General features: G+C 44.7%; 2 protein-coding genes across 11 annotated transcripts in view; both read right to left on the bottom strand.

Moving 5' to 3' along the window:
• LOC148895358 (ankyrin repeat and MYND domain-containing protein 1-like) overlaps nucleotides 1-378 on the bottom strand; it is a 66,640-nt gene extending 66,262 nt beyond the window's left edge. For 8 of the 10 annotated variants that reach the window (XM_089000952.1, XM_089000950.1, XM_089000948.1 and 5 more), the window contains exon 1: nucleotides 126-323. In XM_089000952.1, the coding sequence (XP_088857078.1) occupies nucleotides 126-299 (174 nt within the window). In that variant the 5' untranslated portion in view covers nucleotides 300-323. Of the gene's footprint in view, nucleotides 1-125 lie in introns of all 10 variants that reach the window. The other 2 variants (XM_089000947.1, XM_089000944.1) reach the window with 2 other exon arrangements.
• Nucleotides 379-9,634: 9,256 nt separating this feature from the next.
• Nucleotides 9,635-16,939, bottom strand: part of stxbp3 (syntaxin binding protein 3) — a 37,206-nt gene continuing 29,901 nt past the window's right edge. The window contains exons 17-19 of the mRNA XM_089000958.1: nucleotides 15,453-15,538; nucleotides 14,922-15,070; nucleotides 9,635-10,198 (exon numbers count right to left, since the gene is read on the bottom strand). Of these exons, the coding sequence (XP_088857084.1) occupies nucleotides 10,098-10,198; nucleotides 14,922-15,070; nucleotides 15,453-15,538 (336 nt within the window). The 3' untranslated portion in view covers nucleotides 9,635-10,097. The remainder of the gene's footprint in view (nucleotides 10,199-14,921; nucleotides 15,071-15,452; nucleotides 15,539-16,939) is intronic.

The raw sequence follows: 16,939 nt of genomic DNA, 5'->3' as shown, positions 1-16,939 counted from the left end.
TTCTAACAGATTTGTAAAAAAACGTTTCTTCATGTATCTATCAAGACAGCGAAATCAACTTTGTGATAAACAGGCCGATCTCGAACAAATGTAAACAGAATTAACAGAATTGATATGGCTATTACTGTTGCTATGGCTCCTACCTCTCCACTTTTCCAGGTGTACCTTCCCTCCCCGTGTTTGAGGCCATTGACAAAATACCCCTCATATTTAGAACCGTCTAGAAACTGCTGGACACAAAAACCTTGTCGTCGCACCTCGCCACCTTCTCTTTTTGGACTCGTTGACGGCGGCTTCATCGTAACTCACATCAGCTTCTCGGTTTGACAACATTCAAACGGCAACTCAAATGGAAATCAGTAAAAAAAAATGGCCGCGTCCGTTTGCCGATAGTAGCGTTATTGTGAAAGGCAAACAGCGTCATCGTAAAGGCATGTTATGACTTTTCATAAAGAAAACTTCGGACGGCATTTATGTGACGTCACCGACAGACGAATCCCGAGTGATTGGACAATAACCGTTCATCAATGCAAGTATGGCAAATCAGAAACATACATTTTTCACACTTTTCCCTGTTTTAACATTGTTGTTCTATGTTGTACACTATTATACCAATGATTAGTTTTAACGTTTACAAACAATAGTGACGTAATTAATGTGCGCGCATCTTGGAAGCCAAGGCGCGAGTCAGTGAACATTGTACGCACACGAGTCGCTCTAAGCTTACAAGAGTCTTGTTGTTTATAATGACGCGTGATGTGGCCTTGTCCAGTCGTTTTTTTTTTCATTAAGCTGCTGAAAACAAACTTTTTTACCTGAAAGCTGATGTCTTGCCGAGTCAAACACATGGTCAAACGTCTCAGTGTTAACAAGCATGCGTATATGTAAATTCAATTGAAAGACTGGCTGCATCCTGGTAGGTCTAGTCGTTGTTTTCAAATTTACATTATGAACAATCTAATTTAGTTTTCAAACTATAACATGCTGAGAGGATCATTTAGTAAATAACTGTGCGGTAATTGTTTAATGTACCTAACATTTGTGTGTGACGAATCATGATGAGTTTTATTGTTGTGACAGTTTGGTGTAATGTGGAGTAGTTGAAGTTCAGAGAGATATAAGATTAATCACAACTTTCAGATAGATTCGACATATTTACTCGTTTGTCTCAATAAAATCACAAATAATGTTCAACAATTTTCGATTACGTTTGAATTACTAGTCTTTTTGTTCATTTTGCAGCCATGCAGTAGCTATGATTGTGGTGAACAAGGGAGTGACACTGCATGTCACAATTCTGTGAACGCAACTACACGTCCAGAAAGAAAGTTGACTCAATAGCTCCGTGTGTGAAATCAACTTGAAGAAAGTTAAAAGAACAGGAAAAACATTGTGAATAACAATACCAACCAGGTTATTCAAAGACAGTATTGTGGTAACTCAGGGTTTCTCCCTATATAGTCACTCTCTCTCCTCTGGACATGTCCAAACCATCTCAGTCTGGCCTCTCTGACTTTCTCTCCAAAGCCTCTAATATGAGTTGTCCCTCTAATGTACTCATTCCTGATCCTATCCAACCTGGTCACTCCCAAAGAAAACCTCAACATCTTCAGCTCTGCTACCTCCAGCTCTGCTTCTTGTCTTTTCTTCAGTGGCACTGTCTCCAGTCCAAACATCATGGCTGGTCTCACCACGGTTTTATACACTTTACCTTTCATCCTAGCTGAAACCCTTCTATCACACATCACACCTGACATTTTTCTCCAGCCGCTCCAGCCTGCCTGGACACGCTTCTTCACCTCTTTTCCACACTCTCCATTGCTCTGGACAGTTGACCCCAAGTACTTAAAATCCTCCACCTTCTTTATCTCTTCTCCCTGTAGCATCACTCTTGCACTTGGATCCCTCTCATTCACACACATATATTCCATCTTGCTGCGACTGATCTTCATTCATCTCCTTTCCAGGGCATATCTCCACAGCTCTAGTTTCTCCGTCACCTGTTCCCTGTTCTCGCTACAGATCACAATGTCATCTGCAAATATATACATATATGGTTCCCATTGATTGTTAGGCTATTGCGGGGAATGTCTTCCGTCTTGTATTTTACCTATACATATATCCCAATAGTATAGACAAATATATGCCATTATATTGACTATTTTGTTTTTCTTTTCCACATTTTTTCCCACTCCGCGATCACTGTCAAGATAATGTTTGCTATCACTTTTTAAAATGATTAAGAAGTGGGAATGATGGAGAATAAGAATTGATCATGTTTGCCGTTCTTTGCTGACCAACTAAAGTTAAACGGGCCCACAGTCAAAGCGCAGATAGCCACAGTAAATCTGAGTGAAACAGACAGGGCAAGATGAACTGTCGTCTCCATCTAGATTCCAGAAGGTCCGGCCTTGCACAGAATTTCGGGCTTGAGATACTCTTTTTTCACCAAAGTTATTTACGGCTTAGACATCCTGCACAAGCGCCAGATTACAAACTTATCAGTTCATGGAAAAGGCAACCAATTAAAATGTCTATGTTTTACTGCTTGCAGCTGTTGGTGCTCAGAACGCCCAGAGGCGTGGCATTATAATCAAGACAACTATATTTTACTAATGTATCACTTTAATTTACATATACTCTCAATAAATACCTAGGCAGAGGGGCGCAGAATTCAGACGTATGTCATCTGATGATTGCGTCTCCTGCCGGCAGTGGGGACAATCTTTCTGGTTCCGAGTCACTGTCCACGGTGTCTGACTGTCATATCTCTGACAGTTACCGACAGTCCTTATGGAAGGTGACTCTCCTTCCATACAGTAACTCCCTCCCTCTCCTGCCCCCTCCTCCCTTCCATTCCATTCCATCAAACCGTCGACGACCATCACAAAGGTAAATAAAGCAACTTTATTATATAGTACAGTTTATTTCTTTAATTACAGTCCTTATGGAATGTGACTCTCCTTCCAAACAGCAATTCCCTCCGACCACGACCCCATTCTATCAAGCCATCAACGACCATCACAAATGTAAATAAAAGAACTTTATTATATAGTACAGTTTATTTCTTTAATTACAGTCCTTATGGAATGTGACTCTCCTTCCAAACAGCAATTCCCTCCGACCACGACCCCATTCTATCAAGCCATCATCGATCATCACAAATGTAAATAAAACAACTTTATTATATAGTGCAGTGTATTTCTTTCATGACAATACAATAGCACATTTATTATACATACAATAAGGTATTGTGTGTGTAGTTTTAAGGATTTAGTTGAAAATTATATTTTATGGAGACCTGGGAACGCATTATTCTCATTTTAATTCATTTAAATATTTTTTTTGGGATACACACTTTTCGCCTTACACACTCTGTCTGCGAATCAGTGTCCTCCATCCTCAGAGGTTTGATTTGCATGTTTGTTTTGGCCCAGCTTTTACATCTGATGCCCTTCCTGACACAACCCTCTGTATTTATCCGGGCTTGGGACCGGCACACGATGTCACCGGCTTGTGTCCCCTTGTGGCTACAGAACAAGCAACTGTATGAACTTTATGAAGCATTAAATATTAAAAACACAAAAACTAATATCACATATGACGATGAGAAAAGCAAATTGGATTTTAAAATGTACAAAAATGACATTAAATATCACTAAATGGTATTGTGGCGGGCACTAGGACCAGACATCTCACCCAGCAGGTGTACGGGAGGGGGCGGGTTTATATCACATATATTTCACTGCAGTTTCCGTTTTGTCTCTCTTTCTACTTGTTAGCAGTTGGAATAAAGACGTACTCCAATCGACCGTGTGTTCTCAACTGCTACACTGGTGACCCCGACGTTCGAAATGTTCATGGCAGCAGACGAAGAGATATCTTCCACGGCCATGCCGCCACGACCGGCGCCTCAGCTCGCAGCTGCCGCCTACGCCGCAAAGCTGCCCACGCCGCAAAGCTGCCCACGCCGCAAAGCTGCCCGAGTTTTGGAATAGCGACCCGGCTTCGTGGTTCCAACATGTGGAAGCGCTTTTCCACCTATGAGGCGTCACGACAGATGAGCCGAAATATTATCTGGTCATGGCGTCTCTCAACGAACAGACGACTCGTCGTGTGCTGCCTCTCTTGCGTGCACCTCCACCGAGCGAAAAATACGCAGCGCTCAAACACCTGCTGCTCCGACGGTTCACGTTATCGGCCTCTGAGAGAGCAGACAGGCTTCTTTCTCTTCCCGGACTCGGCGACGGAACAGCAGTGGACCTGATGGACAAAATGTTGTCGCTACTAGGTTCGGATGACGGCGGATTCCTGTTCCCCCACGTGTTCCTTCGCCAGCTACCGGCCTCTGTGCGCGCCGTGCTAGCCAACTCGATGTGCCTAGCCACCGGCGACTACCGAGGTTTGGCTGAAGAAGCAGACCGGGTGCTTCTGGCGACATGGAGGTTCGCCGTGCAAGGCGTGACGGCCGAACCCCTCGGCGGAGCGGCAGCGAACATCGACCCGACCCTAGTAGCCGGAGTGGTCACGCGGAAGCGACACGAGAAAGCCCTCTGTTTTTTCCACCAGCGGTTTGGCGCCAAGGCCCGACACTGCACACCACCCTGCACCTACGAGGCTCCGGGAAACGCCAGCGCCGGCACCCAATAGCGGCCGTGGGTGCCGGCAACGAAAGCGAGCTGCTTTTTATCACAGACTCCTCGTCAGGTAGACGTTTTCTGGTGGACAGCGGAGCACAAGTAAGCCTGCTGACGCCCACGGCCTCCGACAAGACGGCAGGTGGATGTGGGCCTCCCCTGCGCGCAGCTAACGGCTCGCCCATCGCCAGCTTTGGCACCAGGTCGGTAACTGTGTGTTTCCACGAACGAAAATTCGAGTGGGACTTTATTGTGGCCTCGATTACAGTTCCGATAATCGGCGCGGATTTCTTATGCGCTCATGGACTGCTTGTGGACATTGCTAACCGTCGTTTGATCGACGCCATCTCTTTCGCCACTTTCCCATGTGAGGCTGGAGGGCTTGGAGCGTTGACGCACGCAAATTATTTAACGTCAGGTAACGTTTATGAACGCCTGCTGACCGATTATCCGTCGTTAACCACACCCGCCTTTTCCAATGCCGATACAAAACACGGGGTACAACATTTCATTCCCACGGTTGGCCCGCCAGTTTTTGCCCGCGCTCGTCGCCTCGACGCGGCAAAATTGGCAATGGCGAAAGGGGAGTTCGCGACGATGGAGCGTTTGGGCATCGTGAGGCGTTCCAACAGCCCGTGGGCCTCACCATTACACATGGTGCCCAAAAGTGATGGTTCTTGGCGGCCGTGCGGTGATTTTCGTCGGCTTAATAATGTAACCACACACGACCGTTACCCAATTCCGCACATCCAGGACTTTTCCGCACGTTTGGCCGGAGCCGTGATCTTTTCCAAAGTTCATCTCGTTCGCGGTTATCGCCAGGTTCCGGTACGGGCAGAAGATGTGCCAAAAACTGCAGTAATAACCCGTTTTGGCCTCTTTGAATTCCTCCGTATGCCTTTTGGGCTGAAGGGGGCGGCACAGACCTGTCAGAGACTGATGGACTCAGTCTTGCGAGGCCTAGATTTTGTGTTCGTCTACCTCGACGACATTCTTGTGGCCAGCCCTTCACCAGAGGAACACCTGTCGCACTTAAGGATGGTTTTCAAGCGCCTTGATGCGCATGGCCTTATCGTCAACCCTGTGAAGTGCCAATTTGGTTTGCCCAAGATCGATTTCTTGGGGCACCGCATTTCTCCACAGGGTGCCATCCCCTTACCCGCCAAAGTGCAGGCTGTGGTGAATTTCCCCCGCCCAGCCACAGTTAAAGCTTTACAGGAGTTTTTGGGCATGATAAATTTTTACAACCGTTTTCTTCCTCACGCAGCTTCCTACAACCCCTCCTACAACCCCTCTACGGCGCCTTGAGAAAAAAAGAAGGCTAATGAACCCGTCGAGTGGGCCCCGCAACGAGTGCAGTCCTTTGAACGAGCCAAGGAAGCTCTTGCGGGTGCAATTCTTCTGGTCCACCCGATCTCAACCGCACAGGTGGCCTTGACTACCGACGCGTCTGATGTTGCCGTAGGGGCGGTGGTTGAGCAGCTTGTGGAGAACGAATGGCAGCCCCTTGCATTTTTCAGTCGGAAGCTGCAAGATAACGAACGCAAGTATAGTGTTTTCGACAGAGAGTTGTTAGCACTCTATCTTGCAACGCGCCATTTTCGTTTCCTCCTCGAGGGGCGCCGGTTCACCGCCTACGTAGATCATAAACCCCTTACATTCGCCATGTCCAAGGTGACCGAACCGTGGTTGGCCCGACTGCAACGGCATCTAGCGGCTATTTCCGAATTCACAACAGACATTCGGCATGTGGCCGGCAAATGTAACCCTGTGGCCGATTGCCTGTCACGCACGATCGTTTGTCCAGTCCAGCTCGGGGTGGATTTTTCAGAGATGGCCACGGCCCAATCTGAGGATCCGGACATCCACGAACTCAAGGCAGCAGGCACAGCCCTGAAACTGGAGGAGGTGGCAGTGTGTGAAGGGGGTCCCGCTCTCCTCTGCGATGTGTCTACGGGTCGCACTCGTCCCGTGGTTCCGCAGGAGTGGCGTCGGCGAATTTTTGATTCAATTCATTCCCTTTCACACCCTGGCGTCCGGGCGTCAGTCAAACTACTTGGGGCCAAGTTTGTCTGGCCTGGGTTAAGAAAGGACGTCAGGAAGTGGGCAGCTGCATGTGTGGCATGTCAGCGCCCAAGTCCACAGGCACACCCGGGCGAACCTAGAAACTTTTCCGATTCCGGCCAGGAGATTTGACCACGTCCATGTGGACCTGGTCGGGCCCCTCCCTCCTTCGCAGGGTTGCACACATCTCCTCACTATGGTCGATCGGACCACTAGGTGGCCGGAAGCTGTCCCCCTGTCCTCCACAACCTCGACAGACATTGCCCGCGCATTTCTGTCATCCTGGGTCGCACGTTTCGGCACGCCGTCCGATATCACTTCGGACAGAGGCCCCCAGTTTGTGTCCGAGCTCTGGTCGGCCATGGCGCAGTCCTTGGGTGTGCGGGTACACCGCACTATGGCCTACCACCCACAGGCTAACGGGATGTGTGAACGTTTCCACCGGTCACTTAAAGCCACGCTACGGGCCGCACTATCGGACGGTAACTGGGTTGACCGGCTTCCGTGGGTCCTGCTCGGGTTACGTTCAGCTCCTAAAGAAGACCTTAACGCCGCTCCGGCAGAGTTAGTACTCGGTCAGCCACTCTGCATCCCTGGTGAATTTCTGCCGGAAGCTTCGGGTGCACCTTCTTTCCCCCTTTTGCCCCTGGCTCCAGCACCATTTCACCACGGCGTCCCCAAAATATTCGTTCCGTCCGCTCTTAGGTCAGCCCGTTTCGTCTTCGTGCGTCATGATGCCCACCGCTCTCCCCTCCGGCCGCCGTATGATGGCCCGTTTAGAGTGCTCGAACACGGGGAAAAGAGTTTTGTGCTCGATATGGGTGGGAGAAGGGAGGGCATTTCAATAGACAGACTCAAGCCGGCTCACATAATTGCAGGCGAGGACGTTTCGCCGGCCCAGGTCCCACGTCGCGGACGCCCTCCAAAACCTCCAGCCTCTCCGCGGCATGCCAGGGTTGAGTGTCGTTCCCCCACTCAGTTCTCACCCGGATCACCTGCCCGAGCAATTTCACCTTCACCACCGAACGACGGACTGCATAGTCGTTGTGGCAGGCTGGTCAAGCCCCCTGCAAGATTTTCGCCTTGACTGTCCTTCTGGGTGTTCTGGGGGGGCTGTGTGGCGGGCACTAGGACCAGACATCTCACCCAGCAGGTGTACGGGAGGGAGCGGGTTTATATCACATATATTTCACTGCAGTTTCCGTTTTGTCTCTCTTTCTACTTGTTAGCAGTTGGAATAAAGACGTACTCCAATCGACCGTGTGTTCTCATTCCTCAACTGCTACAGTATTATTGAATAGATCAATGCTTGAAAACTAATCTAAACTATTTGCATTACTATATTCAACTATAAAAAATAAAGTCCCTATTCAAACAGCATTTTATTTATGCGTCTGCACACACAGTACGTGATGTAGCCTTGAATTGCAGCACGTGACAACAGTACTGCCTACATCACGACAGTGTGATCGGTGTGTTTACAATTTTAGCAGCAGTGATGCTTTACCCGGGCACTGTCAACCAAACAAAGTCGTGCAAAGTCGAGGTTGGTGTTGTTTAAACAACGTTATGAGGTGTCATGATGACGTGCCCATTTAAAGTGTGTTACTTTGTGCTCATTCACCAATGTAAACCGGTAGCGTCTATTCATGACATACGGACTAGTAACTAAGCTACAACCTCCATGAAACACATTAACTATGGATACCACAGCCACCAAATGAAACCAACACGACGCATTGCTTACTCACCCTCTGCTCCTCCAAAAGTGAAAGGATGTCCTCCGACACTCCTTGGCCACGCAAAAAGTCATTAGATGAAAAGGTTTATTCAGCCGTCATCTGTACTTCTTTGAAGGTGTCGGACGTTTTGCTTCTTATTCAAGAGGCTTTGCCACAGAACTAAAATTTGCTAGTAGCTTTGGCCCTATACTGTGTATACACACACACACACACACACACACACACACACACACACACACACACACACACACACACACACATACATACATACATACACACACACACACACACACACACACACACACACACACACACACACATACATACATACATACATACATACACACACACACACACACACACACACATATATATATATATATCTCCCCCTACTGTCCAGAGGTGGCGGTGCCAGACATCCGCTATGATAGGTCCCTGCAATTCCCTGAGGCTACACTGATTTCTATTGTCCTGACTGATTACTTCTATTGTCCGGCCCTATTATGGGATCTACCACTGGCCTGATTGCCCCTTTTACTATGGTATCACCTCATCACCTTAAATAAGCCTATGTGGTCTAAGAAGACTGGTGTAAGAACGATCCAACGATCCAAATTAAACCTCACACCACCATGGTGATTTAGTCAAGGGTTTTGCTGTTATAAAAATAGCTTCTTTTACTCCCCTTACACCATCTATTTTCTTTCACTAAGATTTTAACCTCACTGTTGTCAAATGTGTGGTTGCTAGCTTTTAGAAATTTGCAGCAAATTTTAGTACAATTCACTCCTGTACGACTGAGAGCTTACACAGACATAAAAAGTCATTAGATGACGACTTTATGTCCTTTCAATATTCTGTGGGTCCTGGAATTTCAGTGAAAATGACAAACACCCTGGTACTGGAGTGCACAAATGTTTGCACGTCTGGTAGTGAATGAGTTAAGAAAGCATTATTATGTGTAAAAAATAGCATAGTCATTGTCAGGGTGTGCTGAAGACATTTGATTTTATGATCATGAACTATTCCTGCTGACTTACTTTTAACATTACATTTGTCATTTTGGACACAAACCATTAACACCCAACATGAAGGCTGTATAAAATGATTTTCCAAACTTAACTCAAATTGATTGGCACAAAGAGAGCACTACCCTGATGTATTGGGCAATAATATAAACAACAATTTGAACCACTTCATCCATTTATTCGTCAGTGTTCAATTTGAAAAAAATGAAAACAAATACACTCCTTAAAAACTCAGAAAAAACAATGTTAACTCTTTATACACAGAGATAACAGTTTAAATGGGCTGACCAATGTTCAGTGCCTACAAACTACATGTACTGTACATTCAGGATGAATGTCCTACACCACTTAAACATAACATTATTTTTCCAGGACCATGTTGAGGTCAATTCACGTGCCCTAACAACCATCCTAATCTTCACAAGTCACTATACATCTGAGTTTCTAAAGGTGTAAATATATCTGCTAAAATGTTACTTGAATGTGTGAATATACAAAAAGCCATTCAAAAAAGATATTTTTATGTTCCCTTCATGACCCCAATGACGGGATTTTGTTTGTGTGCAGACATGGTAACATTTCGGGATGGACTGGGTATTTGGGAAGTCTGTTAGTTGGTTGACAAACTAGTCAATCTTCTCCTCAATTGTGAAAGCCTCCATAGGATGTTTGCTCAGGGCCTTGATATCATCCAGTAGACTGGTGGGAGTTAAAATGTGGGTAGATCCTAGAGGTGAAACGCAAAAGTAATATCAGATTTTGACACACTATAGAAGAAACATTCAGTTTGACATAAACAAAATTATATCCTCTCTTTTTCTAAATGTGTGAGTGAGTGAGTGTGTATAAGATGGATGAATGAATGAATGAATGAATGAATGAATGAATGAGAGGAGGAGATAAAATGGACAGGTGATTAGCATACCAATTTCACAGTGCAGAGATCGTGCGTTCGAATCTCGCTCCGTCCTCCCTGTATGGAGCTTGCATGTTCTCCACCGTGGCCCACGTGGGTTTCCTCTGAGTCCTCCCACATTCCAAAAGCATGCATGGCAGGCTGATTGAACACACTAAATTGTCTCTCGGTGTGAGTGTGAGTGCAGTTGTTTGTCTCTGTGTGCCAACCAATTCAGGGTGTCCCCCACTTCGTGCCCAAAGACAGTTGGGATAGGCTCCAGCACCCCCCCCCCCCCAACTCCCCGTGACCATTTTATCGGCACTGGGGTCGCGGGTGGTGCTGTAGCCTATCCATCATTTTTCCTGAGACTTCTCCGACTTTGTCACATACAGTGAAGAAAATAAGTATTTGAACACCCTGCTATTTTGCTATTTACCCCACTTAGAAATCATCTCACCACCATGAGAGAGATAAACTAAAATGAAAAATCCAGAAATCACAATGCCTGTTTTTTTACCAATTTATTTGTGTGTATCATCTAATATTCTGACGCTGAAAGACGTGCGAGTCCGCCCATTAGAAGTCCACCTGCACTCCATGTATCATCAATCAGATGCACATGTTTGAGGTCGTTAGCTGCATAAAGACACCTGTCCACCCCATACAATCAGTAAGACTTGAACTTGTAACATGGTGAAGACCAAAGAGCTGTCCAAAGACACCAGAGACAAAATTGTACACCTCCACATGGGAGGAAAGGGCTATGGAGCAACTACCAAGCAGCTTGGTGAAAAAAGGTCCACTGTTGGAGCAATCATTAGAAAATGAAAGAAGCTAAACATGACGGTCAATCTCAATCGGAGTGGAGGCCCATGAAAGATATCACCTTGTGGGGTCTCACTCTGGACCTAAACCTCCTTAACCCACTTCAATTGAAAAGTGCACCATATCAATCAGAAACCTGAAATCCATCTCCCCAAGTGACTTTTCGACCTCTGTTCTCAACCACCTGTCCAAATTACTGTTCTCACCAACTACTACAACAGCACTCTGTCTTCCTGTCTCAATCAACTAACCCAGTGGTCCCCAACCTTTTTTTGCGCCACGGACCGGTTTAATGTCAGACAATATTTTCACGGACCGGCGAATAAATACAACAAAATAAAATGATACAACAGGCATGGAAACTGTTTTTTCTTTCTTTTAAATATAAGAATAAACATGAATCCATTGTATATTTTTATGCAACTTTATTAGCAGAGTCCTGTATATATAATAAAACATAGTTCAGACTCAGATAATAAATAGAACGGAAATTATGTACATTTATTTATTCTTTCTACGCGGCCCGGTACCAAAAGACCCACGGACCGGTACCGGTCCGCGGCCCGGGGTTTGAGGACCTCTGAACTAACCCACAATATTTACAGGAAGGCCTATATTTTGTTTGTACACTTCTTTTTTCTTTACTCTTCCTTTCATAACTTTGCTGCTGTGAATTGGTAATTTCTACATTGTGAGATTAATAAAGGTTATGAAACGTTCACAAGCTCAGCCCCCTGTCAAACTTAAAACTCAAAAACGTCAGCTTGAAAATCCTGTTAAACTGTTCATCTCCTTGCCTACACAGATCACCTACAGCTATACAAGACCACACTCAACTCCATCCATTCTGCTGACTACTCCAACCCTATCCACACAACTCCAACAACCAATAGGCTCTCTTCTCTACCATCATCAAACTCCTCAAACACAGCGAAAATATTTGAGCCTCTTTTACCGTCAACAAATGCAATTCACTCCTATTCTACAGTGATACCTCCGTTTACGAACTTTTCGCCTTACGAACGTTAAATTCGCGAGAATATAATCTTGATATCCGAACTATTTTTCGGGAAACACAAGAAGCGCCTCAATGAGTGATGTGTCGTTCGCAAACGAGACGGATCTTGGAGGTGGATCTCTGAAGTGAACGAAGAGCTGGAAATGGCAGTCGACTTTTTTTGTCCTCTATTCTCTGCTCTCAGTATTCGGTTAAAGCCGCACATGATTGGTCAAGATCCGTGGTAGAGGAGTGAGGGGACATATGCAGCAGGACCCACACAGCAATGAGGAGGAGGAGGGGTTAGAGAAACAAGCACTAAAGGCAGACGGCAGAGAGCACACAAAGAAAAACAAAAGTAAAAAGGTGAGAAAATGGATAGAGTAAACAGTGAAATTTGGACTCTTTTCAACTTTATTGATAGTTCAAAGCCAGCGTGTACAATGCAAGGTTAAAATATCCCATCAATCAGGCTGCACAAATAACCCGCACAAGCCATCTGGATAATTTGAAGAGAAAAGACAAGCAAGGGAACCAGCTATTAATGACGTTTATCGTGTGTCTGCCTGCATCTGTTGCTGTTGCAATCACAACTTCCAAGATGTAAATCACAACTTCCAAGATGTACAACCCAGAGCTCCTTGCGACACTTTATGCAAAAAGCTATCAACCCAGCTAAACAGGACACAATTGATGAGGAACTAGGTACAATTATTGCAGAACAATTAAATCACTCAACAATTATTACCGGAAACAAATTCCTTGTGTGTTCTACATACTTGGCAATAAAGATGATTCTGATTCTGATTCTGAGAAACCACGGCAACTTCACTCAGATATCGTCAAGAGCCAACCTGGAAGTTCGTCATCCATTGATGATTTCAAGGCTAGCCACGGATGGTTCGAGAACTTTAAGCGTCATACAGGGATTCATAGTGTCATTCGTCATGGTGAGGCAGCCAGTTCTAATGCTAAAGCTGCCAAAGCTTACAAAGAATCATTCCTGAACATGGTGGAAGAAGGCTACGTTCCGCATCAAGTGTTTAATGGTGATGAAATCGGCCACTCCACTCCATCAAGCCATCAACGACCATCACAAAGGCAAATAAAACGACTTTATTGTACAGTACATTTTATTTAATTAATTACAATAACATAACACGTGTATTATATACGTAAAATGAAGTATATTTTGTGTAATTTTAAGGCTGATTTAGTAGAAAATTATGTTTTGTGGGGACCTGGGAACGGATTATTCTCATTTTAATGGTTTCCTATGGGAAATTAACATTTGGAATACACACTTTTCGCCTTACACACACTTTCTGGGAACCAATTCAGTTCGTAAGACTGTTGCTGCTGTTTCTTTAAATCAAAAATCCAAATCCTCTACAATTCACTCACCACCTCACCCGTCCCCCCTCTGTTTTTACCAGCATGAGTCATTCCAACCACTAGAGCTCTCTCCGAATTCACAACTGTCACACCTGTCTGCATAACCGAACTCACCAACATAATCTCAACAATGAATTCCTCCACCGGTACATTGGATCCCATCCCATCTTTCTTGGTCAAGCACCGCTTTCCCACCATCTCCCACCTTGTCAACTCCCCCCTCAACGTTGCCCATGTCCACCCCCGCCCTCAATCTACCTGGCTGCAAAAAAAAAAAACAGTCAAAAGACTCAACCAACGTCCGACCCATCTCCAACGTCCCCGTTCAGTCCAAAGTCATAGAATCTGACATTGCACCTCAAATTAAAACCTATGTCGACAATCTTTGAACAATATCAATTTGGATTCCACACAATCCGCAGCACTAAAACTGCTCAAATAACCAATGACCTCCGCCTCTCCTCTGACTCTGACCTACTCATCCTCATCCTTCTTGATCTTACAGCTGCCTTCAACACCATCAAACAATCCAAGATACTTTCTCCCCTGCAATTCCTAAACATCACAAAGTCCTCACCTGGCTTCACTTATATCTTACGGACAAAAAATAATTCATACACCAATCGTTCAAATCATCTCTTAAAACTCACCTGTTCCACAATGTTGTTAACACATTTTAATCTTTTACCCATGTTTGCTTTTTCGTTCATCGAAATGGGTTTATTGTAAATCATATATGCTTGTCTTTAAGTGTGCATTTTTCAGATCAGATTTTTAATAGTTCAGCCTTTCAGATCAGCCTTTAATAGTGACACAATGGGGAAATTTGCAATATAGAGCAGAAAAATGAAAAAGGTCCAGTCGAAAAGAATTGCAAGAAAAAAGAAAGTATTGCATTTACAAAATCTTGTAACACTTGTTAAATGTTTGAGTATGATGAAAAGTGGTTTTAGCCCAGTGGTTCTTAATCTTGTTGGAAGCACAGAACCCCACCAGTTTCATATGCTCATTCATCGAACCCTGCTTCCAATGACTGTGCCCACTAACTGCGGAGGATCCACCGAACCCTTGAGCTGAGACTGACTCACAGAAGCCCTAGGGTTTGATTGAGGTTAAGAACCACTGTTTTAGCCATTGTCTGTGAATCATTGGTGTACGGAATATTCTACAAATAAACACTTTGAAGGTACTGTTCATCGACTCCAGCATGTATTAAGATAACCAAAATCCTTATCATCCAAAATTAACGAACACATGAATGAAAAAAGGCTATTCCGCTCCAACAGAGGTTAAAAGAAACTTAACTGGAATGTGTAATATTGTATTAATGCTCACCTATGATGACCTGGCAGGACTTAACAGTCTGTGTGACCTCATAGGCAGAGCGCATCTCAGAGTAGCTGATTCCTCCAATGACAAAGAGGATGAGCCGTGAGCCCGTCCGACGTTCATCCTGAGTGCTGGATTTGTGCTTCTGACGTGCACTGTGAGGAAAAGAGCATGTGATTGGAATCAAATGGGTAAAATCTATCACAAACACAACGGCGTAAAACATTCTGAAAAATTATGTAAAACTGAACTCCCAAGATTTGTATGCTAGGTCCTTTATTTTGAGGAGAATTTCACATATTGAAGCTGTATCTGAAATGTATCCCTCCAATAACGGGGGTTCAATGTTTTGCATTGTGTTTAAAACAGTGTCATTCATGTACGCTGTTGAGCGCAATACAATACAATACAATACAATACAATACAATACAATACACCCTAATTTATGTAATGGTTCAAAGTAAACTGAGAAATCTGGTGTCATGGTATTTAGTTACAAAAAAAAATCCTCATCCATTACTTTCTTGTCAAACCCACCTAACAGCGCCAGAACCATTCCAAGCAGTTGGACACTCGGACTGGTGTGGCCATTCCCGGGGGTCTAGTTTGTTCTCCAAAGCGTCCTGAAAATAACAGCTCCCATTTAATTCCATGTCGTGGAAAATACTGTTTATCCATCCATTTTCTGAACCGCTTTATCCTCTGCAATCTTCGTGCAGTAGGGGGGATACCCTGAACCGGTTTCCAGCGAATCGCAAGACCACATAGGTCTGGCTTGTTTCAGCCGCTCAACGCACTCCCTTATAAACACAGTTGGGCGGGCTATTGCAGCGTCAACGCCCCTGGACTACGTCGACGCAGCCTGGACTGAGTTGACGTCACGTGACCGTCACAAAGATCTTGTGTTCTTTCAGCACGGTTTGGGGCCGCTACAAAAAAGGACAAAATTATAGAAACTTCAACGGACAGTTATGACGGCGGAAAAAATCCTTGGCACCACCCTACCCATTGTCGAGGACAAGCACACTGCAAGAACTAAGACAAGGGCACGGAAAATCCTACGGGACCCTGCGCACCCTGCCCACCACCTTTTCCAGCTACTCCCCTCAGGTAGGCGCTACCGATCCATGCACACTAAATCCAGCAAACAGCAGCTCTTCCCCAAGCCATTAACTCTAAACAGTAACCCAAATATAACTGCATAGTGCCTCTTTGCAATTTTGCACAACCCAGTGGAATAGCATCCCATTATAATCATGGTAGCTCTGTACTCATTAACTACTGTTACTGATTTATATAATCTCCCGCACACTTTGAGGCACTTAATAACACCTGCATAATTGCACAGTTGTACTATAAATACAGTGGCGTTCACTTTAAAATAGTTCACTGATTTCCTGCACCAACTGTACAACTGCTACCATATTTCATTCTACAATGAATCACTTGTTTTACAGTTGTTCATGAGAGGTGCCATTTACATTAAGGAATAAGATTAGATTACATTAGATTAGCCTTTATTTGTGTCCTCCATACTTACTTGTCATGTCTTTTTTTAGGATGATACTAGTGCAGCGTGTTCTAGCGGAGACAAATTCCATGTATGTTCTATATACTTGGCCAATAAAGATGATTCTGATTCGTCGACCCCCCCAAACCAAAATAAGAAAGAATGGCGGTTCTTTTGAGTTGGCATGGCAGTCTGTATATGCAAATAGAACAAGCATTTAAACTGGGTGAGATCTTTAGTTTTTCCAGTGAGAAAGGTCTGCTCTGCAAAACACGTGGCAAAGGCAAATTTACCAATGGAAAAATATGGACTAAATAGAAGCTGGACTACCTGAGGTGACACATAGAGCAGAAAAGTCTTTTTTTTTCAGTTTAATATACCATATTTGGCAGCATCCAAATTGGTTCGTCCAAATCAAAATTTGTCAGCTCAATAGTCGAGTGAATAGCATGCCAACTTCACAGTGCAGAGATTGTGCGTTCGAATCTTGCTCCGGCCTCCCTGTGTGGAGTTT

Source organism: Hippocampus bargibanti, linkage group LG07, assembly GCF_051943395.1.
Source record: "Hippocampus bargibanti isolate YZ-2025 linkage group LG07, ASM5194339v1, whole genome shotgun sequence".
NCBI lineage: Eukaryota > Metazoa > Chordata > Actinopteri > Syngnathiformes > Syngnathidae > Hippocampus > Hippocampus bargibanti.
This window is presented reverse-complemented; position numbering and strand designations above follow the sequence as displayed.